The following is a 27,978-nucleotide window of genomic DNA, read 5'->3' on the forward strand; positions in this document are numbered from 1 at the left end:
GACAAAGAAGGCAGGAATACACCCCAAATCAACTATGACAAAAATAATTTCATAAGAACATACAAAAACAACATTTCAGTTTTGTAGCTACAACAAGATTACATTAACAACATTGGAAAACTACTTGACAGTTTCACCCTGGTCCTTCCTATGATGTTGCCCACAGTCCCTGTCCTGCAACAGATACTTATGGTTGCCCTCCTCTGCACACATTCCATCTTGTCAATATCCTACAGTACTCCAGATGTGGTCTGACCAAGGCAGAATAGAGTGGTACTATGATCTGGACACTATACTTCTGTTGATGTAGCCTAGAATAGCAATAACATTTTTTGCTGCTGCATCACACTATTGACTCATGTTAAGACCCCTAGATCCTTTTACATGTACTGCTGGCAATCCAGGCGTCCCCCATTTTATATTTGTGCAGCTGGCTCTTCCTGCCTAAGTGTAGAACCTTACATTTGTCCCTATTAAAATTCAATTTTTAAAAAAGTTTTGGCCCAGTTTTCCAGTCTGTTTAGGTCATATTCAGTCCTTATTCTGTTTTCTGTGGCAATAGCTACCGCTCCCAGTTTGGTGTCTTCAAAATTGTTGAGCATCCCCTCCATTCCTTCATCCAAGTTGTTTACAAAGATGTTGAACAACAATGGGCCCAGGACAGAACCCTGTGGCATCCCACTTACCACTTTTTTCCAGGATGATGAGGAACCATTAGTGAACACACTTCGGGTTTGGTCAGTCAACCAGCTACAAATCCATCTAACAGTTTACCTTATCCAGCTTATATTTTATCAGCTTTTCCAGAAGAATGCCATGGGGACTTTGTTAAAAGCCTTACTGAAATCTAGATATACTACATCCACAGCATTCATCTTATCCAGCAAGCTTGCAAGTCTATCAGTAAAGGAATTGAGATTTGTCTGGCATTACTTGTTTTTGAGAAACCCATGTTGGGTCTTAGTAAACACAACATACTTTTCTAACTGCTCACAGACTGACTTATTTAATTATTGGTTCTAGGACCTTTCCTGGTACTGACATCAAGCTGACTGGTTGGTAGTTACCTGGGTCTCCCTGCCCCCCTTTTGGAGGATGGGGACATTTGCCACTTCCAATCTGCAAGGACCTCACCTGTTCTCCAAGAATTCTCAAAGATTATAGACAGGCTCTGAGATTACGTACATCCATAAACTCCCATCCATCTTGGACTCCCTTCTCTTTTAAGTATTTCTGACCATAGGATCTCATCCAGTTTCTTAAGCTTTTTGAAATCAGCCTTAAAGTCCAGAGTGCATTTCTGATTACACTCAGCTTTCCCTTGTCTCATGGAACCCAAAAGGACATTATTGTTTCCTCCCAAATTTCCCAGTACTTCCACTTCATTGATTAGTTGCTCCTTGTTTGTTAAGACCAGGTCCAAGATAGATGATCCCCTTGTTGCGTCTTCCACCATCTGAGAAATGAAATTGTCAGTGAGGCAATTGAGGAATTTGTTGGATCTTACATTCTTGGCAGAGTTGGAGTTCCAACAGATATCAGGGAAGCTGAAGTTTCCTGTGACTACTATATCTCTCCTTTTTGAATATTTTGTAATCTGCTCTAGGAAGGCATCATCCAAGTCTTTAGTCTGGTTAGAAGGGTTATAGCAGACACCCACATTGATGCTAAATATTGTAAGAGACTTTTTCATGACTTCAGCAACTGCTGCAAATAGATTGGAAGATGGTTCAAGTTGTAGGAGAGGATAGGTTTTGTTTTTAAGAGGAGGCTGAAAAAATTATGTTTTCAACTTTCTAGATTCTGTATTCAAATTATTACATGCACACATCAACTTTGTTGATAGCAGCTCTATTTATGAATGAAGAAGATTCTTAAGTGCAAGCACAAATTCTTATTTGCTTATTTAGTTTTATGCAGCCCTCTTGTATTCACCTGGTAGGCATAGATGACCAGGAATTCAATGCAGAATGAGCAGGTTGGTAGAGGAGGGACAGGTTTTTGTGCTAGCAAAGGAGGGGAAGAGCCCTTTCATTTATAACCAGCATGGAAATCAATCTGGCGGACACCACTTTGTGTAATACAAACTTAAAAAAAATGTATTTATTTACTATAATCCACCTTTATGTTGACTAAACAGCAGGGACTTCCATTCCTCTGAAGCAATCATGCAATGCAGATGAGTAACTTTTGTAGACTGATTTACGAGGCTGATCTTAGATATCTCCTTTGGCTCCCTCCTCTTCTTGTGATGTTCTGATCTACCTTGCATAGGACAGTTGTTTAAAACACTGAAGCACATTTGCAACAAAACCACTTACCTCTCTTCCACTGTTTTTCAGTATTCTGTCTTTGGGGAGCACTCTACATCAATTTGTTTGCCACTCTTGTGTAATCCACTCTTGTGTAGTCCACAAACCTTGGCTTGACTGATTAGCCAGCCAGTACTTAAAATTACCGTTGACCCTGTCCACTTCACGGAGGAAAGACCTAGTGGATGGGAGATTGTGATCCTTATCCTGCTGCCTTTGAGGAGTACAGAGGTAGTGTTAGAGACTTGCACTCCTTCTGCAGATGCCCTGTGGGAAATGAAAGAAGCTTCTGGTATGTAAAGACAACTATGGAAGTGGGAAGGTCTTTCACATATGTGCTGCTCTAACAGAGACAAGAAATGGCTTATGGCTTTCTTGCTGCATCACTGTCTCCAAGGGCATTCTTTTTGCTTTGCATGGTGCTTTTACATCTCTATCAAATATATATCCCACTCTTCCTCTCAAAGGAGCCTAGGACAGAAAACAACAAGCACATTAAAGAGTTATTGATCTTTTCATTGAGGAATCCCAGGGTTTCCTGAAACATGGTATCTCTGTTCTGATCAAATGATTCACATCCTCTTCCTTACATCAGCTTCACATATTATGGGGATCATGTATTTTCCAGAATTTGACCTGTAGTTCTGTTGGAAAAGATGAAGTGTAAAGGGGAAATATGCATTCTCAGCATTTTTGATAGCTTGTGTTGAGCTGCTGCAAAAGTTCATACTGCAAGGACATTTTGTTCAAGTTTTATTAGTGCTGCAGTGTCAATGGGAAAGGCTGGACTTTAACTATTCATCTCTGTGTTATGTTTTTATTCCATCTTCCTCTTCAAGGAATTAGGGGAAATTGTTCCTTTCTCCCCATTTTAACCTCACAAAAGCTCTGCAAGCAATGGTGGACTGAGAGAGTGAACGTCCCAAGGTGACTCTGAGATCTTCTTAATTGAGCAGGGTTTCAAACATGTGCCTCCCCAGATCTACTCTTAAGCACTACCCCAATTGTTTTCAGACTTTCTCCCTTGTTGTCATTTGAAAATCGGCAGGGCTGTTGGTGGACCATGTAATTACTTATTTATTCTATAAGTCAAAACATATAACTTGTATTTTAACAACTTTCTTTCTCCAGTACCAGCATAATCATCAAAATCAACACCGTGAACAGTCATGAGCCCTAGGCAATTGTTTATTATTATCAAATGCTTAATGCTACCACATATTAGCCTGTTTAATAATCAGCCCTGGTCAAAATGGCCTCGAGCTTTGTTGTCAGAAAAAAATAGTTGGAGTGAAGGACCAGGTACTATTATTCTCGACTTTTCCGCAACCTTTCCATGGAGCTCATGGTCCATAGTTTGAGACCTTCTGCACCACACCAGCTCTCATTTACTTTATGTTATCTGGGAAGTGGTTCATTTATTGGGTAGTGGTGGTTGGGATATAACTAGTTGCACACTGAGATTTGTCTATGATCTTATGTCTGCAGAGGTCCGGTGCACATGGATGAAGAGGAAGGAAATACAGTGGTCTTCTCTATTCTAAAATCATTCAACAACTACTTGTCACATCCTGTGGAAGATACGTCTGAATTGGCTACCACACAAGTGCCTCAAGGTTCTCTGCAGATGCAGTATGAGCAGATGATGAAGGTGAGACTTCCTTAGTTCATTTGTTCTTCCGTAGTTACAATGAGCCAGGACGCGGGTGGCGCTGTGGGTAAAACCTCAGCGCCTAGGGCTTGCCGATCGCATGGTTGGCGGTTCGAATCCCTGCGGCGGGGTGGGCTCCCGTCTTTCGGTCCCAGCTCCTGCCCACTTAGCAGTTCGAAGGGTTAGGGTTAGGGTTAGTGCAAGTAGATAAATAGGTACCGCTTTATAGCGGGAAGGTAAATGGCGTTTCCGTGTGCTGCGCTGGTGCCGGCTCGCCAGAGCAGCTTCGTCACGCTGGCCACGTGACCCGGTAGTGTCTCCGGACAGTGCTGGCCCCCGGACTCTTAAGTGAGATGGGTGCACAACCCTAGAGTCAGACACGACTGGCCCGTACGGGCAGGGGTACCTCTACCTTTACTAGTTACAATGAGCAGGGAAAACAGTCACCTTCACTGTCAGAGCCTGTTGGAGTAGTATACTAAATCAGCTTTCCCCTGACCTGATGGCCTCCAAGTGTTGGCCAAAGCAGATGGGAATTTTGGTCAAAACGTCTGGAGGGCACCAGGCTGAGTAAGGCTACTCTTAAATGAATGACATGTGCCAGAATGCTTAAGTTAGCAAGAACATCAGGATTTCCTAGACAAATGGAAATTTCATTCATGACTAAGTTAAAACATGGAGGGGGAGGGGGAATAGAGCATTTGATTTGTTTCTTCAATTCTTATCCCGTCATTCCTCCAAGTTGAGTTGGACAGTGTATGGTCTCTGTTTAGAATCTCAGGTGAGATTCCCACCCTGGAAGTTGCTCTCAGAACCAGTCACCACACAGAAGCAGAGAAAAGTCCAGATAGTTTACTGTTCTAGAATATAAGGCTCAGTTAACTGCTCTGAGGTGATTTTTGTTGTTGTTACCTAGTTTATTAATTTTTTAAAATATGATAATAAAAAGAAATCACGTCATGCAGTCAAAAGTGTTTGTATTACATCACAACATAGATCCATGAATTTATTTTATTTACTTACGTTTTTGCCCTACTTTTTATCATAGAAATCTAAAGCAGCTCATGATGAATATTGCGAAAAAAATGATGCAAATAAGCTTTTTTAAAAATGTAGATGACAACTCTTCACAGTTTGCTGCTATTGCTGCATGTTCTTTTTAAAGAGCATTTTGTCTTCCAGTATCTTTTCTGCCAGATGCTATTTGTAGAATACTGTGCCCCTCTCTTTTGAACTGTTTTTACTACATTTTTTCAGCAGTGGAGGTGGTTTTTCTCTTATGTGCAAATCATAAGTATTTGATATAGGCCTTATTATTCATGCTAATGCATATTAGGATGACTTGGATAGAAACCAAAGGCTTCTGCGAAGTTGGTATGCTATCTCTGCACTGTGGAGAGTTCTTACTTGAGCCCACTTGTACATCTGAAGAATAATTTTCTAGTTGGTATGAGGAAACATTTTATTCATTTATTTAGAGGGCAGAAATAAAACAATGTAGAATAATTGTCAATAATAGATAAAATCAGTAAATAATAAAAGCAAGTATATATAACTAAATTATGTGTCTGGAATACATTTTCTGAAATAAAGTTTTAAGCATGTGTCTAAGACAGCATAGTGAGGGCGCCTTTCTAATGTTAATAGGGAGCTTTGGGAGGTAGGAATGAGAAATCTTACTCTTTTCTTTCCAGTCTCTCATTTGCTTAGGTTTGGATGTTCAAAAATTTATTTTTGTGGAATTCAGCATAGTTCTAAGGCAATTGTTCCACCAGTGCAGGAATTTCTGCTTGCACAGTGTTGTTTCTGAATCTGTTGCACATTTGTGGACAGTGTATGCGAGAGCATGGGTGGATGGGAAGTCCTGCTGCACAAGCGGAAATCCCTATTCTGATGGAACATTGTTGGAATTGCACCCTTAACCCTTTGCCACAGCTTCGTCATGTATAAGATGGTTGTAAGAACTATTTTCTTTCCTTTGACTAAAATGTTTCAAGTTTTAAAAAAGGGCTTTCTGTGACCTCCCATCCAAAGGTGTAATCATGTCCACACATTCTTTGCATCTTGTTTGTTATACTGGGCTCTTCCTTCAGGCAAAAGTTAGAGGGCACAGGGAAGTGACAAAACATTCAGAGTTCCTAAAATGCTTTGAGTGCCTTCAGTAGAACGCTGTGTGCTGCTGCTTATATTTAATTTTTTCTTTCCTCATCAGCGTGAAGATCAGGCTGGGCAAATACGTTCAGAGGCACAGTTTTTGCAAATGGAGCGGGAGAAAATGCAAATGGAACTGAGTCACAAAAGGGCTCGAATTGAGCTTGAGAAGGAGGCTAATGCAAATGCAAGAAATTTTGAGGTTAGTTTGCTAGTAATACACTGTTGATTAGTAGAGACATCAACCAGAGCCTCTTTTAGACCACCTCATGATTGACTTGGTTTGATGGTAAATTTCTAGGATCTTGTGATCATGTTGTTAATGCACAGAAGAGTTGTGTGGTTTCTTTTAGAAGCATTTAAAATGGGGGTGGGTAACTGGATCTCGTGGGCAGGCTGAATACTTTCCTTTCCCACCTCTTGCAGGTTGCTCACCTGTTAAATACCATGGCATTACAGTGACATAAGGTCATCGTTTTTTGCCCTCGCAGTCAGCTGATAGTTGGGTCTTCAAAGCCCTGTGCAGCAGTTTTAAGCATAAGAAAAAGTGGCCTTCACCAACCTGGTGCCTTGGAGATATTTTGGACTACAACTCCCATTAGCTCCACACAGCATGGCCATGCTGGTTGGGGTGAATGAGAATTTTAGTCCAAAACATCTGGAGGGTATTAGGTTGGTGAAAGCTAATGTAGAAGATAGTGAATTGAATTGGGGAAACTGGATTCAAATCCCTCTTTAGCCATAAATTCACTGGATAAGCTCTTAGCCTTGTTTGCCTCACAAAGCTTGTGAGGACAGAATGGGATAATCTCATGTGTGCCATTTTGAGCTCAGTGGATGAAATTCAGGATACAAGACTGATAAATCTAGCATGTGAAACGGAAACTTTGCTGTGCTATGTGGCTAGCTCTGCCTTCTAGGTTTATGTCACAAGGAGGATGCACTTTATCCTGTAAAGCACTTCAAGAATTCAGAGGCTTTTATTAAATCTTCACATAACAACATATGCAGGGAGATGGATCTCTATTGTAACTCAGAAAAAATGAGGAGGAAGTTCCTAGTTCCACCTCAAGTCAAGTGATTTTGTGGATTATTCCGGTGTCACTTCAACCCCAAAATCTAGCTGAGTCAGTCGCAGAAACACTTAAAACCCTGAAATGTAAAGGGAGCAGCACTAATCCAACAGTGTGGTAATTACCTTGCTCAGATTCTGCATTTCGGAAGTGATGTGGATAAAGGGTTTAGGAACCTCATACTGCTTTGCATAATCCTTGCTTAGTATGTAAATCCGTAGCTTGTTTTGCTTTGATTAGCAGAGCAATTTGCTACACGTTTTCCAATAAGAGTGAATTAATTTGAGTTGGAAGCAAATGGAAACTGGACTGGAAATGCTTTGAGAGTTCAGAAAAAGGAAGAGAGGGAATGGTGGAGAATTGGGCAGGGAAAATTCAATACAGCTGTGTGTATTGTACTATTTTATACTTTTCCAGTGAAATATTTTGGTCTCAGAGTAGAAGGATTTAAATCACCAAGGAAAAAGGTCAATTTAAGTCAAATTTCCTGTAGCTATTACTTCGTATATTTCATAAACTTCATACATTTTCTGAACAAAGGTGCAAATCAGACCACAAAACTATGTTAATTTACAACTAAGCAGAAGTACTATTTACACCAGGGACTGGAACCGCTTTATGTTGGGTGGGGCTGGTGGTGTGTATCAGGAAGTGTGGAGCCAAAGCGGGCAGTGATTCTCCCTCCCCCCTCCTCTCAATCTCTTGTTTCTTCCCCCTTCCCAAGTCTAATTTCCACATGGTAGACAATTTGGGTGGGTGATGAGCAGAACATGGGAAGGGGAGAGTTGTTAACCCATCATTCTCTAGCTCCTCCCCAACCCCCGAATGTGGTATTTAGACTTAGCTAAAACCCTAATTGCTGATGGGGAGCTAGGTCCAAGGAGGAAATGCTGTGGTTTGAATCCATTTGTTCCTTGGTTTACAGCCAGACTTTGCCTCTCTTTGTCACATTATATATATTTTTCATGGTTTCCTTGAATGTCTCTAAAATATTTCCATATAGGGTCTTCATTATATGGTCCATTAAGTGGGCAAGCACCTATGACAGTTTCTGCCGTGGTGCAAGGGGTGCCACAGCAATGCTGTATACCAGTGCGTGAGAGCCCCGTTCTCAAATTATAGCATTGGCAAAGGGCAATGAAATTCCCAGGATGTTTTACAGAAAATGCAGAAGACCATAAAATAACAATACTAATAATACAAACTGAAAAGACTAAAAACCTTGGTGAAATAAAATGTTCTTTGTTGGGTGCCAAAATGATGTTGGCATGTCCAATTACTTTTCAGGCTTGATTTTTATATGGTGATGTGTGAATTTGGGAATTTGACCATTTCTCAGTTAAATCAATTGAGAGTCATTCAGTGATGGCTAGTCACCATACAAGGGGCAAATTCTGAATCACTTTTTGCCTGCTTTTTATTATAAAAAAATTCCTTCCAGTAGCACCTTAAAGACCAACTAAGTTAGTTCTTGGTATGAGCTTTCGTGTGCATGCACACTTCTTCAGATACCTTCTTCAGGTATCTGAAGAAGTGTGCATGCACACGAAAGCTCATACCAAGAACTAACTTAGTTGGTCTTTAAGGTGCTACTGGAAGGAATTTTTTTATTTTGACTATGGCAGACCAACACGGCTACCTATCTGTAACTGCTTTTTATTGTTCCTTCATTTGGCTGCTGAGTGTGTTGCTGTGGCTGCATTAGGTAAATTGGGAAGATCTGTGGGAGCAGATCTGTAACTGTGTCATGAATGTTGCTGTGAGCAGTAACTAGAAAATGTGATAGTGATGGAAGGAAAAATACTGGAAATCAGCATGCAAACCATTTCCATTTGGAGTAAACCAAATGCATGAGATGAGTTTCTAAGTGAGATGGTTTATGTCATCCTAGCATTGAAGCTCGTGCTATAAACCAAAACCCTGTTCAGACTGATACATTTGTGAGCACCGTGTCTTTGAGCAGTGCAAGCCATGCTGTCAAGTCTGACAATATGTGAATATCCCATTTGCCTCCAATTTATTGTAAACATCTTTATACAACATCTGTGGAAAACATATGGTGCAGCCATGCCCCAAAGATTACTTCTGTGATGCACTAAACATTCATAACCAGGATGGATAAAAAGCAATAATTTTAAAAACCAAAAACGGGGGTTATATTCAACATTAATCAAACTCTAAAATTTCAACTCTGTCCTGTGCCAATGCTATAATTCGGGAGGGGAGCAAATCTGTAAACTGTCAGACATGTTCAGTGGCTGCAGAATAGAAATAGGTTGCATGGAAACTGTCCACTAAGTTCACAAAGGTTCTATTTCACTAGTGAAATGGATGAAAAGGCTTGGGAAGACTTTGCTTGGTGGAGATGCCAGCAATATATTACTGTAGTTATTTGATGCAAGGTTCTTTGAAGTTTCTTTCTGTTTTTCCTCTCTTTCTAGCGGGAGGCTGACCATAACAAAGAGCTCCTCAAGCGTATCAAGCAGTGTCAGGAAAGAGAAACTGAGACCGAAAATAAGCTTCAAGAACAAATTGAGATTAACAAATCCTGTCAGAAGCACACAGAGTCTCTGAATAAGAAGTTGCAGGAGAAGGAGAACAAGCTTGCTGAAGCTAATGAAGTAAGAAAAAAGCAGTTTATTATTTGATTCCATACTATATGTACTTTCCAATCATCCATGAATATTAATAAATAGCTTTGTTGCAGCAGTTGTGATGCACAGTAGAATGGTGATACGCACATTCTGCTCGTAGTACTCAATTTTTTAATGGGTGATAATGGTGTTTATGTTTGAAGGAGAATGTGGGCATTAATAAATATTGAAGTGTTTCTACAAAAGTCTTCCTCAGCCTGGTGCTTTCTAGATGTTGCTGGGTTCAAATGTCCCTCAGCCCCAGCAAGCATGGTTAACGGTCAGGGATGATGTGAGTTGTAGTCGAGAAACAACTAGAGGACACCAGGTTGGGAAAGGCTTTCTAGAGGAAGCATTTTTCAAAGACAAGATGGTAAAGGAATCTGAATTTTGCATTGTTGATGTTGGTATCTGTCTGTTTTGAAGTGTGCAGCATCAGATGTAAAGTCAAACCATTGGACAGCTACAGTGCCTGCTGTGGCTGTAGAAACCAATACGGGTGAGACATGTTTTATTGCAGCTGGGACAGATGAAGGTTTCTGGTATTGCTTCTACGGATGCACCATGCTGTTTCTTCTCTCTGTGCTCCTCCCAGTGGTAATTTCTCCTCTGGTCACTGATGTGGATACATGATATGACTGATTGTCTCCAAGCACTGCAATCATCTGTAAGGAATTCCCATATGACGTGGTTAATGTTGTCTATGAAGGAGGTGTATAAGTGGTGTCTGCTTTCAGCATGTCTCCTGCAGCTAGTGCAATGAGAAAATGATGTTGACTGTTGACCTCTGAGCTCTAAAGCTGCATTGTGACTCGGGATAGACCCTGCCAGTGAGTGACTGTAATCTGTTGAGAACTGAACGGGCGAAGGCTTTTCCCACAGTACTCAGCAGTGGGATTCCATGGTAGTTACTACAGTCATGGCAGTCACCTTTGTTCTTGTAAAGGGTAACAATGCTGGATTCGCACATGTCTTGTGGCACAGATCCTGCTTCCCAGCACTGCAAGAGAAAGCTGTGGAGGTGCGTCATGAGGGAGGAGTTGAGGCTGGCTTTCAGCACTTCTGTTGGGATTCTGTCCTGTCCTGGGGCTTTACCACACACCTGGGAGTTGATGGTATTCTTCAGCTCATTAAGGGAGGGAGGGACATCCAGCTGTTCCAAGGCAGGCAGAGTCTGGATACTGTTGATTGCTGTGTCAGAGACTGTGTTTTCCCACGAGTACAGTTTTTGATAGAGCTCTGCCCGTTACTTTGTCTGCTTGCTGCAATCTGTTATGATCTCTGCAGACAAGGTTTTGAGCGGTGCAGATTTTCTGCCTGTAGGTCCAAAGCCTTCTAGTCTTTGCACATTTTGTGAGTATTGCTGCTTTAGCAAGTAGTCATGGACACATTGGCAATCTGCTGGGCATCACTCCTTGCTTTTCTCAGTGCAGCAAGTGTCTTCCTGCAGGGTGCACACTTGTAGTTCACAAGAGCCTCTTACTTCGTGGCCTTAACAGGCTCCGTGTCCTTAATGCCGGCCTCAAACCAGTTGGGTATCTGCTGCTCTCAAAGGTAGCAAGGGAATATGGATTTTGCATTGTTATCAAACAGCAGTAAGAGGTAATTGGGAGGTGTAGTGAAGGGCATAATAATACAATAGGGCCCCAGGAAGTAATGAGTAGTTTAGGTCAGTGTTTCCCAACCACTGTTCCGCGGCACACTAGTGTGCCGCGAGATGTTGCCTGGTGTGCCGCGGGAAAAATTAAAAAATTCGAAAGATTTTTTTTTTTAAAAAGTCAAATTTTCGATTGGGGCGCCGTCCCTAGATGACCCTGGGGTTCCCTCCCGCTCTACGCCTCCCTCCTCCTCCTCCGGGGAGGCCCTTCCTGGCTCTCGGCCAAGGCTTGGCGGCTGCCACTCACTCACTCGCTCGCCCACCCATCCCTCCATCCCTGCACCCGGCCTCTCCCCCTCCGTCCCCGGCGCGGGGGCTGCCGGGATCCGTAGTCCCCTCGCCCTTGGGCTCCGCGCCCGCGCGGGGTGCACAAACTACGTTTCCCAGCGTGGCCTGGCGGGCCGGGCATTTTGTTTGAAGCGCTCTTCTCCCGGCCATGGAATGAGCACAGCGGCGGTGGCCGGGCGGGCAGGGGCTCTTCCGCGCAGACCCCGCGCAGCCTGCCTGCGCCCTCGCGGAGATCGGGCGGCAGGATGGAGCCCGGGGATCCTCGCGGAGGCGGAGCGGCGGAGGCGGAGGCGGAGGCTGCCCCCCAGGTAGGGCTGCGTCGGGTTTTTTTTAATTTTTGCAATGCTGCATCCGCGCCGGAGGGGACGCATCGGACCGCGGGGAGACCCCTTGGCGGGCGTGCAAGGCAATGCATGCGTGCAGGCGTTGCATGGAGTGCAGTGCAATGCAATGGCAACGCGGCGCCCTGCATGCATGCATGCAACTTCCACCGGCGCTCCGGACTTGGCAGGTGAGGGGGGTCCCCAGTGGGCAGCAGAGAGAGCCGGGAGGGCGAAGGGGAGCCGGGGGGGAGCAGCGCTGCTCCCCGAGCCGAGCCCGGGGGGGAAACTTCGGCGTCGTTGCGCCGGGTGTTGGAAGCGGAGGCTGGCGGGGGCCCCTCACCTGCAAAACCTGGTCGCCTCTCATATATTTCGTGCATTGCATTCATCGCCTGCTTTCTCCTCCAAGGAGCTCCCGGGGGCGCGTGTGGTTCTCCCCGTGTTATCCTCGCAACAACAGCCCTGCGAGGTGGGTCAGGCGAGTGGCCCAAGGAAACACCCAGGGATTGTCCTGGCCAGGTGGGGTGATTTGAACCCTGCTCTCTGCCCGGTCTTCGTCCTCATTTAGCCCCCACATGTGCATGACTGTGCATGACTGAGGTTTTCCCCCCTCGTCTTGGCTATGGTGTGAGTCTGTGCTGTTAATTAATGGGGTTCTGCCTTCGGAGAAGATGAGCCAGCCCTCAAGGAGGTGATTATGTAATTTGCTAGCAATTCATGTCCCTCCCGGCGTGACGCTGCGCGCTGACGTCACGGGGCTGTAATGGTGGTGTGCCTCGAGATTTTTTTCATGAAACAAGTGTGCCTTTGCCCAAAAAAGGTTGGGAAACACTGGTTTAGGTTATTCTTGGTCAGTTACTGCTGTGGTATCAGTCACTGCAGTGAGATTTTAGGGCCAAATTATTTCTGTTTTTTTCTGGCATCTCCAATATGATCTGTTCTGTGTAATTTTTAACGCAGCAGCTGTTTTTGAAACTGTGATGTCCCTCCCAAGAGTGTGCATACCTAACTGAATGTTTAGGAAATTATAATGTCATAAATTTAGTACAAGAGTTAATCTTGGAGAAAAGGGCTGTGTAGGCATAGAATATGGAAGAGGGCAAGAGAGGAGAGACATTCAAGGCACAAGAAGTGATCGTTCATAAGAGTAACTAAGTTAGTCTTTGCCAACCTGTGCCCTCCACAAGTTTTGGATGTCTATGCTGACTGGGCCTGCTGGGAGTTGGAATTCAAAAAATCAGAAGGACCCCAGATTGGTGAAGACTGGACTAAGTAACTGTTCTTTTTATAATCAAGCAATGGCCTAATGATAAGCTGTTGTCCTTTCCCCCTGCATCTAACCTAGTTCTGGTAACTCTGAATTGTACAACTTTATTTAAAAGTTAACACTGCCATTGTTACTTGTCTGTTGGGAAAATTGATGCAGTTTTGAAATTCCACTGCAGAGAAAATATTCATAAGGTCTGATGGAACAATTTGCATCCCTCTGATGCATCCTAGTGTAGATAGACATTCTAACTTTGAAACTTGCTATTTGCATGCCAGCGTGAAGTTACTTGCTTAATGGGTGGTGACAATTAGGGTGACAGATAAGAGAGAAAGAGTTGCTTTTGCCTTTCTGAGGTAACTTTTTAAAGGTCTGATTTCATGTATTATTGGTTCTTCACATTTAATCAGTAGTGTTTGATCAGAGGTGGTTCATTGTCCTTGACATCTAGGTCCAACCATATATTTGTGTATTCATTCTTTCTTTCTCAGACAATTAGTGTGTTGAAAGGAAAGATATCGGAGTTGCAGTGGAACTTAACAAATCAGGAGATGAAAATGAAAACCTGTGAATCGCAGAAGCAGGAGCTGACTGAACAGCTGGATGTACTACAAAAGTGAGTAGGGGATTAACAACTGCCAGGAAATAAAACCTTTAGTCTTTGGCAGCTGGCGTCACTCAGGAAGGGAAAGTTTCAATAGCTTTTGATTTTTGCTGTTCAAAGAGCTGCTTTGATCAGGATGTGTACTGCTGAAAACTTGATAAACGGTGAGTGGGGGAAATAACAAAATAAAAAGTAGATAAAGTAATTTTATGGAAAATAAATAAAGCTTAAAATATTTCCCATTTCTCTTGTGCAGGAGATGGGAAAACACTGAGGATTGGAGGCTAATTAACTGAAAAGTCTTTTATTAAAACCTGTAACTATCATTGATGAGGCAGGATTGGTTATAATTCCTCCCCTCAATTCTGTGTTGTAACACTGATTTTGGGCATAACTTTTGAAGCAGCATTTATGTAATACCGACATGAGTTATTTGGTGGCCAAATAATTGGAGTACGGAAATAACAAGTGATTTGTGGGATTTGTTACTTGGCTAAGAATATTCAGTGCATAGTCTAAATTTTCTGCAAAGGAAAAAAGATGTCTGCAGCTGCGATCCAATGGATGCTTAAGTACTATTGAATTCAGTGGGACTTACCTCTGAATATAGGATTGCATTGCAAGCTATGTTATCATGACAGCAGTTTTTGGAAAATACTGGCAAAATGCCACTGGCGTATTGGGTTGCATTTGGTCTCTGAATATGTCCTTGCTGTTTCCTTACAGCAGTGTGTACTAAGAGGGAAGTAATCCATGCTTCAGTAAGGAGATAGAGCTGTACAGTCGTACCTTGGTTCTTGAACTGAATCTGTTCTGGAAGTCCGTTCGACTTCTGAAAACGTTCAAAAACCAAGGCACAGCTTCCGATTGGCTGCACTCGGGCGGAAGCCGTGGAAGCCGCGTTGGATGTTCGGCTTCCAAAAAAAGTTTGCAAACCGGAACACTTCTGGGTTTGCAGCGTTTGGGAGCCAAAAGGTTCAAGTCACAAGGTGTTCGAGAACCAAGTTATGACTAGTGGGGAAGAAGGAAGTCTCTTCCCTAATGAATTCTGGACAGGGTCTTTGCAATGTGATTGTCTTTGGGATGGGAACCCAGTACGAAGGGAAGAACAGACCTGTAGGTTGGACACTGCTTTGGAGACAGGCAATGCCCATGTCTCTTGGTTACTTGGGACTCCTTGTAGACAGAACACACACTCCCTGGTAGACAGGAGAACACATTGCAGTGGAAGTTTAATGTGACCAAGAGATGTAATGTGCATATCATAGAATTGTCGAGTTGGAAGGGACTCCAAGGACCATCTAGTCCAATCTCCTGCATTGCAGGAATCTTTTGCCCATTGTGGTGATGAATGGTCTGGAAGTGAATAAGTAGAGAAAAGTGCTGCAGGACAGGTGCAATCCAATGGTGAGTGGTTGACAGTGGGTTCAAAATAGACACCAGGAAGTATTTCTGTTGATGGGCACAAGCTTTTAGAAAGGATTTGGCAAGGTCTGTCAAGGCCTATTAGCTGTTGAATGGTTTCTTTAAATGTAAAGGTTCATCATTGTTCCACTCGATGTGTATGTCTTTAAGGGGCCAGAGCAAGGGCCAGAGCAAAATAACGAGACCCAGCTTCACAGCTGTCAAACATAGCAGGTGCTGCTGAGTTGTACTGATTAAGCTGTGTCAGCAATTGGGTGTAGTATATAAGGAGCAGCACCTAGCTCTCCCATTACCCTGGGGGATGGGTTGGTGGTTGGGTCATGTTTGATGTATTTAGTGTAAATGGAGTTTTTGTTTTTGTAATTAAAACCTTGTTTAAGTACTTTTTGAGTCCCTCTTTTAATGAATGGTCTCCCCGGCAAGCTCTCTGCAGTGCTACCATAGTGCAAATAGCCAACATTAGCTAGTATGGTTAAAAAATGAAATCTCTTGAGGCAGAGACAATGGATGGGAGTTAACTAACAAGTCCCATCAGTGCAAGCCCTGGTTAAGGTTTTCACTTGTGCATCAGGGCTTTCCCTTCCTCTCTCTACTAGCATGCTCTGAAATTGACTGGAGGTGTGTGTGTGTCAGGAGAACGGTGTATGAGGGGCAGGAGGGGGTTCTTTAATTCTATCTGGCAAGCCACAATGCTTGTGCTGACAGGATGTTTACCATAGCAGAATGTTGAATTCTAACAGTATTTCTTTTTATTGTTTTTAAATAATTTGCCTCTTAATAACATAATACAGTGAAGAGTAGTATATAAATGTTTTACAGTATTTACAAATTGCACACATACTAAACACCACAAAACTATAAATGTTGCAAAAATGATAAAAGTCATTGAAAAACTTTTCTTAAAAGCTGTAGATTAAGTCAAAATAGACAAATGAAGCACCAAAAGCAGTTAAACCTGACAAGACTTGGTGCCAGGTGGATAGACCTAATCAATTCTAGAGATGAGTGGGATGACTGTCTCCATCACAGCCTGCTTGTTTGCTTCCCAGAAATGCTGCTGAAACCAATGCCAGGCTACAAAGCACTTTGCTTATAGCAACTTAAACATGTTTTGCTTCTAGTGGGAATGGTTCTATAAGTGGCTCATATGTCTTGTATCTTCTCTATGTCACTATTGTGATTTATATACCCTCTGCCTAGTAATGAGATCCATGATTACCCACCATGGCTAGAATTTCCTGTCTGTCTTTCAGAGGTAGGCACATATAAACATAATTGTTGACTCAGGAGAGATTTTGATGGGGGAAGTAAACTTGACTTAAAATTGTAAAAATTAAGAAATAGCTTTTGCAAGCATGCGTAAGTTTTGTTCAGCATGTAGTGAAGCATAACCATGGATGGATGATGAACAGGATGCTTCCAAGGTATGTGCTTGTGCTTTCAAATGTTCCTCTTTGTTTTAAATACATATCTTTATGTCCACATACAATAGAAAATGGAGAGAGGCCAGTCAACAAATTCAGTCTCTGCATGCAAAGGAAGCACTGATTGCTGAGAAGGAGCAGAAAGTTCAGGTGAGAGCTTCTCCTTTTTAACTGTGTGAAGTTATCTCTTTACTCTACAAAACTATTCTTAGGAAAGCTCAGAACCCCTCTATTACCACCTTGTGACTGAAAAATATAAACAGAAATCATGGAAACTCTTCATGGAAACAAAAGTTGCACAAAACATTTAATTTGTACCAAACTGGCCACAAAAGGCACTTGCAATCATGTATTGTTTGTTTGGATTAACAGTGAAGTTAATGTTAAAATGACTGCAGATTTCTCACACATGTCATGTCTTCTAACTTAGCCTTTCTGATAGTTCTCTTGGTCCTTTACTTTCCAGGACCTGGAGCAAAAGCTCGCGTTGCAAGAACAAGATGCTTTAATTGTGAAGAACATGAAGATGGAGTTGGCACAATTTCCCAAAATGGAGCGGGAGCTGCGGGAGCTCAGGGAGGAGAATGCTTACCTTAGGTCAGAAGACAGCAGTTGTGCTTGGTGGGAAAGATGTTCACTTTTCACTTGCTCCTGCCCACCTGTAGCAGCTTCTGCACTGAGGCTGTAAACTCCCCTTTTCAGATCTTGATGCCTTGTCTTCAGTATTCACAACAGATTCTCACAGTCCTCTTTCTCTGCACCTGCATTATAGCTGTGTGCTCATTTTGGCTCTGCAGCATTATAGTTGTTACATTTAATAAACAATAAAAAATGGGTTGACATTTGCTTTGCAAAAAGCAACTAGTGTTAATATCTTAATAGTGTGTTTCCCCTTCTTTTCCCAGGGAAATAAAAGAAAACAATGGATTGCTCAAAGAGGAGGTAGAAGGTCTCCAGAGGAAACTAGTGCGCTATGAAAAGGTCCAGGCGGAAATGGTAGCCTTGGAATTGGAGAAGGAGGTAAGGTCACAGTAACGCAACCTGTATAGGTGGGGTTGGTCCTTCTGCCCCTAGTTGCAAATTATTTTTCTAATAAGAACATACAGGTGGCATCTCTGTCAGCTCTCTAGGCCTGTTAGGCTAATGTAAGAATTAGTAATGTGTGTGCGCTTTAAAAAAAATCTGTGAAAAGCTCTGATCTCCATGGTGGCAGCTTCTGTTTTAAGCCTGCCTGCATTGTCTTCTGGAATACAAGAGTTGAACAGGGACAGTAGCACTTGATGGACATTTAAAGGCTTCTGTTTACATTTGGGTTGTAATTGCTATGCATGGGACTAAACTCACTATGGGATCAATACATTGCTTTCTTTGTCTTGGTGTGAAAATAGTTGTTTGAGCATCGAGCTACAGTGGTGTTGTTAATTATTGCAAATCCAGTCTATTCAGTTGCCTGGACTAGAAGGAAATAGAGACCGGAGGTAAATTCTCTTGAAGGAAGAACCAGAGCTGGCAAGCACAGCTGACTTGAGATGTTGGGAATATGGATAACAATTAATATAGAATCAAAGATAGGTGCTGTAGAACAGAATTTCACTATTAATTTCTCACACAATGCTACTTGCAGTACAAATAAATAGTATTCAGGCTTGGGACATTTTACCCTTTTACCCTTTCCCGCTACAGTTGTAACATGTTTTGGCATGCACTTACCATAACAGGTTTTGCAAAACAAACAAATGAGGGGTAAATTGTTGCCAAGTATGTGCTATTTATGCTTGGGTAGTATAGTTTTGGTATGTGTTGATAAATATTTTTAAAAACAAATTACTAAACCTAAGAGGGATGAATTTAAATTTTTAACACTGCAGATGTTCAGATGTAGATGTTTTGGTTTTGGTTTTAATTCAAATTCTTTTGTTACTTGTTTCAGAGACTTCAGGGAAAGCTGAATACTTGGGAGAAACTGGATCAGAGCACTGGCTTAGGTATCAAGTAAGTATAAAGTGACAGTAACAATCTGAGCACCAATGTTCTTGTTTGTGCAGGACGTTTTAGGATAGTCCGTTATTCATTCTTTTCACCATAAGAAACCTATTTTTTTAAGGCAGATTGGTGCTTTGTTTAATGTAGGATGTCTCTGAAAATTCACTGGTGTTTCAATTAATCTACCACAAATATACAAAAAGGAGAGTAAATGCAGTATTGACTATAAAACACAATTCAAAACTGTTCGAAACAAGCCTGGGGAACTTGTCACGAAGGAAGGGGAAGTCGTGGGGCAACGCACCATGCACCTGCACATAAATAAGGAATCAAACAAGCAAAGACTTTACCATGCCTTTTTGAATTGTTGATTAATCTACTAGCATTTGCCAAACTTAATGGAGCATAGTTTAGTTCTTAGCTCTAGATGTTTTGCTTGACTCCTGGTGAAGTGGAAGTATTTTCTGTGACAATTATCCCGATGTTCAGGGAGTTGCACTTACTACTTTTTTGTGACTAAATTTTCTATTAGGCCTGTAGTAGCTCCCACCCCCATTATGCAATGCTCTCCCGAAGATGCTTTCCTGGTCTTGGGTTAATACGTTTTTGTTCTCGGGTGTTTGGCTAGTACTAATAAAGCTTTTTGTTGGTAGATGGCTTCTGCACAGTCTTAGCCTGTTGTTTGCTGCTGAGATTTGTTAGAAGGCTGAGAGACCTTTGGATTTTTTCCCTCTGGTCCTCATCTGTTTTAATTTGCTTCTTTGTGGGACTATGAGTGTTGGTTCAGCTGCAGCCATCCGAACAATAACACACCTTGACCACTCTCTCCTTCCTCTTATACACCATAAGCTTTATTACTTCTGTTCCCAAATGTGGCTTTTCATTTCGTTGTTCTCTTTCACCATTGTCACTTACTAATCGCAGAATATTCTTCTTAATACCAGTTAATTGTTTTTTTTACTGACCTTTCACCATAAAGTCCCATTGCCCCCCAGCATATGAAGTCCTACTAAGTGGAGAACCATTGAAATTAATGGACCTAAGCTTGTCCATTAACTTCAGAAGGTCTCCTTTTAGTAGCATTGGATACAACTCAATATCAAAATCGGTTAAAACAATTAACAATAAGAAGAATATGGTGTGTCCTAAAAATATAAAAGTGGATGCTGGAGGCATCTCTGTGGAAAGGGAATCCCAGAATATAGGATAATGGTCCCAAATGTGGCTTTCCCCTTCTAAGTGGAGGTTTCCATCTTCTAAATTGATAAGTATCAATTTATGTAGTGACCTGCCCGAATGAACAAGGCTTTTAATGGGTAATTGGAACCAAAAGATATTAGTAGGTGACATGGTGTCTTTGTTAGAGAGCCAAATCAAATTATTGTCTGCTGTCCTTCCTTTGCTTTTCGGTTGTGTACTGGGGGGGGGGGAATCAACCATACTACGGTGCTACTCGTATTGTCTTATGGTGGACTCTGCTTCCTTGGGGTTTTTAAGCAGAGGTTGGGTGGCCATCTGTCATGTATGATTTAGTTGAGATTCCTACAATTCAAGGGGTTAGACTAAAGACCCTTGGGGTCCCTTCCAATTCTACAATTCTATGGTTCTACAAACTAAATAAAAATCAGTTATATGCAGGCACCTCAAGATTCTCATACAGAAAATAAGAAGCCATGGGACATGTTTTTGTGGGTGTGTTCACTTTTTTGATCTCCTACCATCGTGTACAGAGTCAGCTAAGGAAAAGTATTCTGTGCTATTGTTGATGCTTTCCAAATAAGAATGAATGTTGCTTGTTGGAATGGTATAGTACAAGGATGTCCCAACTCCCAAGAGACTGCGGTCTACCCACAAAACAAAAAAGTGGCAGTGATCTACCTGTTCAGGTTACAGTCTGAGAAGACTGTTGCTTTGTGTGTGTTGGTATGGATAGTAAAAAAATCCACTGATAAAATCTGAGTCTTCAGCAAATTGCTTTGATGTCACAGGTGCTAGGCCTTGGAAGGCTCAAATTTCTCCTGACTGGTAGTTTCTACTGCCTTTTATCAACGTCCAGCTTGGGTTACTCTTGCAAAGGTCAATTATGCAACATGCACAATTTTAATGGCCGTTTACTTTTTATTGCAATGCAAGTTAAGTCAGCACCCACTAGATGGCACATTTCCTCCAACAGGACCAGGAAACCCATTTCTTGCTACATTGTGTTTTCCTCTGATACCCAGCCAGGGGAGAAGACAAAAATCTACAGGTGTCCAGCTTTCCTATCATGCAGGAAATTGACCAATGAGAACAGCTTCCTGGCTTAGCCTTAGAAGGCATGTGAACTGTTTTGTGCTGGTCTTGGATAGTTTTATCTCTATGGTGCACTGACTTGTGTATGTTTGTGAACCTGTAATTGTACATTTTTGCTGATGTGAATCAATAGACGTAAAAAAAGTCCTGTTTTGTCATCTCTCTTTGTATCCTCCTTGTGAATTTTTCATGGACACCTAGTTAGCCACTGTGAGAACAGAATGCTGGTCTTGATAAATGTGTGGTCTGATCCAGCAGAGATCTTATATTCACTGATTTCAGGATCAGTCACACATTGGCTGCAAGTGAAAGAAGCTTCCTAATTGCAATTAATCATGTGCGGCTTTGTCCATGGTATGTTGTCTTGTTGCTTTTGCTAGGCCAAATGAAAGACAGTGCAACTTTCCCGCCTCTCCCCACCCTCCACCCTGTGCGCGCCAACCTGGCCTTCATTGTACCAGGATGTACACTTATAATCACTCTCTCTCTTTTTTGGAAGAGAAGAAGGTGCAGCATTCTGAGGAGTTGTGGCCATGGTGCCTGGCTTTGAGGCTGGTAGAAATGTTTCATTTATTTAAAGGGGGGGGGGGCAGAATTAATGTGCTTTTTTGTGAATGACCCTTTATAAAGCAAAAGGCCTGCTGTTAAAATGAAATCCATTCTCTGTCATTATAGTTGCCTTCGTATTCTTCTCGGCAGATAAAGATCACAGCAGCTACCACTGAGATTACAATCACATTTCCATTTGCACTTCTTGACTTAACAATGTCAATTGGAGAAGGGAGCTGGTGCACTCTATATTCCAGCCATCCTGCCCATGGTTTTGATGCACTCAGGAGTAGCTCAGCAGGAGAGGCAGCCTTGCAGGAATAGTAATGACCTAACAGAGCATTTGCCAACCTGGTGCCTTCAGAAAACTTTATGGTCTACAACTTCAAGCCCCAGCCAGCACATCTGGAGGACACTAGATTAGCATAGGTTGGCCTAACTTGTCCAGCTTTGCTTCAAATGATATGGACAATCTGGCTCATTATGCAAGTTTACAGCAGAAACAGAAGTGCCAGTATTATTGCAGGGGGCAAAATGTCAGAACCTGACTGGTTTGAGATCTCACGCACACACTTTCACACCTTACAGCTACAAATTCAACTAATTTAAACTTGAGTTTTGTAAGCCACATTGGGAGGTAGTTTGAAGGGGGAGGTAGAAATCCTAATAATATTGCTACTATTAGCAATAATAAAAATAACTACTAATACAAAAATAAACTAAACAGTTGCTAAGGCCTAGAAAAACATAAGATGAGCACTGCTGGATCAGGCCAAAGGCCCACCTTGTGCAACATTCTGATCTCACAGTGGCCAACAGGGTGCCTCTGAGATGCTCATAAGCAGAACATGAGTTCAAGAACCCTCTCCCCACTTGTGTTCTTCAGCAACTGGTATTCAGAGACATACTGTTTCTGCTACTGGAGGTAATATAATTGCCATGACTAGTAGCCTTGACACCCTTCTCAGCTGTTGATTTGTCTATTCCCCGTTTAAAGCCAACCAAGTTGGTGTCCATCACTATATTTTGTGGTAGTGAATTCCACTGTGCTGCATGAAAAAGGACTTTTGTGGTGGTTGTGATCCCCCCATTTCAGTATACGGTTCAAGAAATGAACTTTCATCCTTTTTTGTTGTATCACGAGAGAGGTTGTTCAGTGGCTAGCTAGAGCCAAGAGATCTTTTACCCAGTCATCTGTGATTGGGGTTCTTGTGGAGAATTTTGTTACATATTTTTGAGTTGCTAGAGCAGAGAAAGCAGAGACAGACTACATTAATGGGGTTTAGAAATGACTGAAAAGTAGCCATGACCAAATAGGATGTATAATGTTTAGGATACATGAGTAAGTTGTCTTTAGCAGCCACTTTTTTTTAAAAAAATTGCCCAATCAACTGTGTCCTCTAGGTGGCTCACAACTTAAAATGAATGAAATGCAAAAACAGCATTTGTTCCCACTGCTACTGCTGTCACCACCCTTGTACAAAGTACGGTATTAATCTCAATATTAATCTCAATATTTTGAGTGAACTGCTCACCTCCTTTAAAAGACTCAGTTTGTGGGAAGTGTGGCTTCTCATGGCATAGGATGGCAACATTCATTTTTTTCTTTCCACCCATATTTTATTTATTTGCTTTTCTGATAAGATTCCATATCAACAGAATATGAACAAAAATAATACAATAAGGAAAAATTTCTGAAATAAAGAAAAGGTATCTTTTTTTAAGAATGGCAACATTCAATTCACTAGTCACATATTTCTCTTAATTCAGGTAGGTAGCTGTGTTGGTCTGATGCAGTTGAAATAAATGAAAAAATGTCGAGTAGCACCTTAGAGACAATTTTTTAGTTTTTAAATATATTTCTCTTAAGGCATATTTAAGTGACTCATGAACTTTAGTTATAATTGCATCCCAGTCTCCATCTGCAGCAATCCCAGGGTTCATTTAAAAGTTTGCAGTTCTCCTGATTACTAATGGCAAAATATATTTTAAAAAAGCCGAAGCACCATAAATAAATAGCACCATAAATAAATAAATAAATAAATAAATGAGACAAAAGCTAATTATGATTCAATACTTAACATTTATGAAGCGCATCTGTTTGGATTTCCAAGACCTGATTCAGATTTTCCACATTTGAGGGAAGCAACTTTAGATGCAGTGCAGTGTTCCTATTAGCTGGAGTTTGGCATGTGTCAGTTTTGTGAAAATGCTATGCTAGACAGCTAAAATTTCCTAAACTAACTGCCATCTCTCAATCCAGCTGTGAATGTTTTTAATATTCTGCTCTGAAGAAATTATTTGCCTATTGGCCGCTGTCTGGGTTTTTCTGAATTTTCTGTGAAGCTTTTAAGATTGCCTAGAGTGGAGGAATGTTGGAAGGCTTTTGAGATGTTGACCATGCTATGCAGGGCATACAGGAACAGGAAGAGGGTGATGGTAGCTGACAGCTCCAAGATACGAGGACTTTTATAGTGCCTGTAATTTTTCAGTGGTTTGCTGTGATTTATGAGCTGTAAAAAGATTGTAACTTCATGGTGGTTGTTCACAAGCTTCCCTATGTAAAACAAGCTGTCACATCACAGTGGGGATTTTCTGAATATAGAAAGGAAAAAATAAATATTAAAGAGGAACACAGCTATTCTTTGCTTTTGTCTTTTGCCGCTTGTCAGAACACTTGCAGAATAAGGGCTTGCCTTGTCTATTTCATAATTTCTAGTTATGACCTAAATCTTCTTTTGTGAAGGAATAAAGGTAGAGTTTGTGGACTAGGTTGAGAGAAAGGGGTTTGGACAGCCACCATATTTTGACGGTGCTCTTCATATCTACCATGCAGTATTTCCAGCTGATGCTATCACTTGATATCGGGGAGTGAGGTTCAGTAATAACCATTATCAGTGTAGTTTGACATGCTGAAGTATGTCCCCAAGCTCTGTCAAGAACTGCAGGAAGCAACAGCCCTGAAGTGAAAGAGGAAAAAAAAAAAGCAAAAGAGGGATCTGAATAAATTACTGAAGTTCGTGCTGTTTGGTTGGAACTAGGAACAGAGCCTCTTCTGCCAACCGTGATGCATATGTGGACAAGTAGCAGGAAAGCCAGTCTTTCAGATATGATGCCTCTTGCAGCCCAGAGGATCCTCTAAATTGGAACCAGCCACAGGTCATGTTTCAATTCCTGACATCTGACTCATGCCTATTTTACTGAAGCGGAGCCTCAACATACAAAGGAAGTATCTCTGAATTTACCAGTGCCAGAGATTCAGCCATGAGGGCCAGTCCTGTTGATGTCCTTCTTGTGAACACCCAGAGGCATCTGACAGTTGACATCAGAATTCTGGACCAGACATAGCAAGGCAACTCTTACATTCTTGTGCTTTATTTTCAGCAAGTGGGCTGTAATAAGAGTAGCCCTTTTTTCTTGCAAGTGTGAAGTGACCCTTGAAAAATGCAAATAGCTTGAACCTGAGTGCTCAATATGCTGTGAAGAAGAGATTTCCAGTGTGTACTCTTTTTTTCCATAAAAAAACACTTCTTGGCAAACAGTCATGCCTAATGTAACTACAGTGGAATTATCATTTAAATAGCAGAGGCTAATCAGCAGAAGGACGGAGTGCTGCTGTCAGAAGGCTCAAATGCTCACATCTTATTTTTATTCAGCCTGTCTCTTTTTGACATATCTCCAAACACAATAACTGCCAAAGTCTTTGGAGTAATTTATAATTTTAAGTTTCCCTATTTCCATTTAATTGTCCTTCATTTCATTTCTGTGCTGGTGTGTGTGTAACCATTAAGTGCTAAGAAACTGATTGGAATTTACTAGGGCCCAATTTAAGGGCCCGGTTCTGTTCTTTGTGCCAGTTGATGCTGAGAGATTGTAGCTTGTAGATCAAGTTGAACGTAGTTCAGTTGTGTTCACACCACTTTGGAAAATATGGATTTGCTCATGGCACCGCTAACATATTTAACCATTCTGCAGAAACAAGCATGCACAATCACTGTAGGAGAAGTCTGGATTTCTCTTCCCCTTTTCCCCTCTGGTAAATGCTTATGGGTTATATGGGGGATTCAAATCTGCTTTAGTAACTATGAATATGGAACCAAGGGGTGGTGGTAGTGAATGAATGGAAACTTTAAAAGGATTTGATCTTGTGTATATGGTGCAGGTTCACTCTTTTATTGTGCTATTTTATCAAACACCTTTATTGCAGTGTTCCGATTTACAATCTTTGACAGAAGTATTTTTTTTAAAGTAAAGTACCAATGACCTCTGAAATACAAAGGTTTGGCTTAACGCTTTAAATTGTAAATTTACCTTACACTCATACCCTCTGGCTTCTCTCCCTACTATTTGATCCTCTCTCTGGTGTTCTTTTGGCTATGTGCAGTGTGCAGGTTTGTTGGCTTCCTTCTCTTTGAGAAATGCTGGAAAAGGTTTGCAGGCTGGGAAGACGTTTCTCCTTGAAGTTAGGAAGCTACATGAAAGCTGGCACAGGACTGGGTCATTTGGGAAATTCTTGAAACTTGTGAAGACTTAGGTTTTAAAAGCAAAAATTGGAGGTGATTGAATTTGTACATTCAGCAGAAACACTGGAAATGGTTCCTAGTAGCAAGTTTTAAACTGCTGACCTAGAAGGTTAAAAATGAAAGAGTCGGTGCTTCTTCATTTCTTTTTTTCTTTTTGTAAACAAGGCATTTTGATGAACTTTGTAGAGATTGGAGCCAAACTCCCCCCCCCCCAGCTGAATTGAACTTAACCTTCTTGGGGCACAATACTTCCCAGGACAATTTCACACATTATGCAACAGTGAACTCCTGTTTGCTACTATGCATGCATGCACTCCACAAGAGGCTAGAATAAATTGTGGCTCCTTGCATCTGTCTTCATTGCAGCAACTGTTGGGACATCCACCCATGCATGAACTGCCTTTTTTTAGGGAGGGTATCTGAAGAACTGAGTCAAAAAGAGGTGGCCAGATGAAGTTCTCGAGCAGGGGTGACCGATATGGCCCCCTTCAGATGTTGGAGGACAAAAATTTCTATCAACCCCAGTTGACATGACCAATTGTCAGGGATGATGAGAGTTGTAGTCCAACAATATCTGAAGGGTGTTACATTGACTACCCCTCTTCTCGGGACTAATTGCAAAAAGGATTACAGTGGAAGCCAGGAAATTGCAAGTCAGTTGGCTTAAATTGCTAGAAAGCATTATTGAAGGTAGAATTATTAAACATGTAGATAAACAACCCTAGGTAAGTAAGAATAGAGATCCACACCAACCTTTTTGAGTTCTTTGAGAGTGTCAACAAGCTTATAGATAGAGGGGCAGCAGGGTGGGAAGATCTGGTTGACATGTTATAATTTAGATTGGAAAGTCGGCAGTTCAGATCCCTGCGATAGAGTGAGTTCCCGTTGCTCTGTCCCAGCTCCTGCCAAGCTAGTAGTTGGAAAGCATGCCAGTGCAAGTAGATAAATAAGTACTGCTCTGGCGGGAAGGTAAAAGGTGTGTCCATGTGCTCTGGCACTTGTCTTGGTCCTCCATGCACCAGAAGCAGTCTAGTCATGCTGGCGACATGACCTGGAATGCTGTCTGTGGACAAACGCCGGCTCCCTCGGCCTGAAAGTGAGATGAGCGCCTCAACCCCATAGTCACCTTGGACTGGACTTAACTGTCCAGGGGTCCTTTACCTTTACCTTTTTACCTTACTTTAGAATTCGAAAAGCTTTGACGATAGTCCCTTACCACAGGCTTCTGTGTAAACTTAGCAGTTATGAGATAAGAAGACAGGTTGTTTTATGGATCAGTGATTGTTTAAAGAACAATCAACCATTGTTTAAAGAGCATGAAGCAGAAGGGTACAAGTAAATGGACAGTTCTTGAAAAAGAGTGAAATAAGCAGTGTACTTTCCTCCAGAACATGCACTGTGACTGTTGCCATTTAACATTTCCATAAACTACAGTGGATCCTTTGTTCCGAAAACAAGGTAACACTGTATCAGCAATTAGGATAAGCAGTGAAGTGACCAAATTTGTTGATGCCATAAACATGAGAAAACTCAACTTCTGAAGAGCTCCATAATTGCGAATGGGCAACAGAAAGGCAAATTGGGTTCCATATAGGTAACTGCAAAATGATTCACATTTAGGTAGAAGATTCTGACTTCACATGACAGGGCCTGAACTGAAGACAACAAACAAGCCAAGAAATGTATCTTGGGGTCATGAAAGTTAGCTCACTGAAATAATGGACTCAATGTGGTAGCTGTAGAAAAGGAAAAACTATTTTAGGGATTGTGAAAAGGGATTAAAATGTGACGGTCAATATTGTGATCTTCTTAAATATTTAACAGCA

At 41.7% G+C, this 27,978-nt stretch overlaps 1 protein-coding gene across 2 annotated transcripts in view; it reads left to right on the forward strand.

Moving 5' to 3' along the window:
* The window catches only part of MAD1L1 (mitotic arrest deficient 1 like 1), a 464,357-nt gene that overhangs the window by 2,086 nt on the left and 434,293 nt on the right, over positions 1–27,978 (forward strand). For both annotated transcript variants that reach the window (XM_083474732.1, XM_083474733.1), the window contains exons 2-9: positions 3,801–3,963; positions 6,176–6,316; positions 9,629–9,808; positions 13,844–13,968; positions 16,874–16,955; positions 17,272–17,402; positions 17,711–17,825; positions 18,736–18,797. In XM_083474732.1, coding sequence (XP_083330858.1) covers positions 3,801–3,963; positions 6,176–6,316; positions 9,629–9,808; positions 13,844–13,968; positions 16,874–16,955; positions 17,272–17,402; positions 17,711–17,825; positions 18,736–18,797 — 999 coding nt within the window. The remainder of the gene's footprint in view (positions 1–3,800; positions 3,964–6,175; positions 6,317–9,628; positions 9,809–13,843; positions 13,969–16,873; positions 16,956–17,271; positions 17,403–17,710; positions 17,826–18,735; positions 18,798–27,978) is intronic.

The sequence above is a fragment of the Podarcis liolepis genome (assembly GCF_965112155.1).
Source record: "Podarcis liolepis genome assembly, chromosome: 14".
NCBI lineage: Eukaryota > Metazoa > Chordata > Lepidosauria > Squamata > Lacertidae > Podarcis > Podarcis liolepis.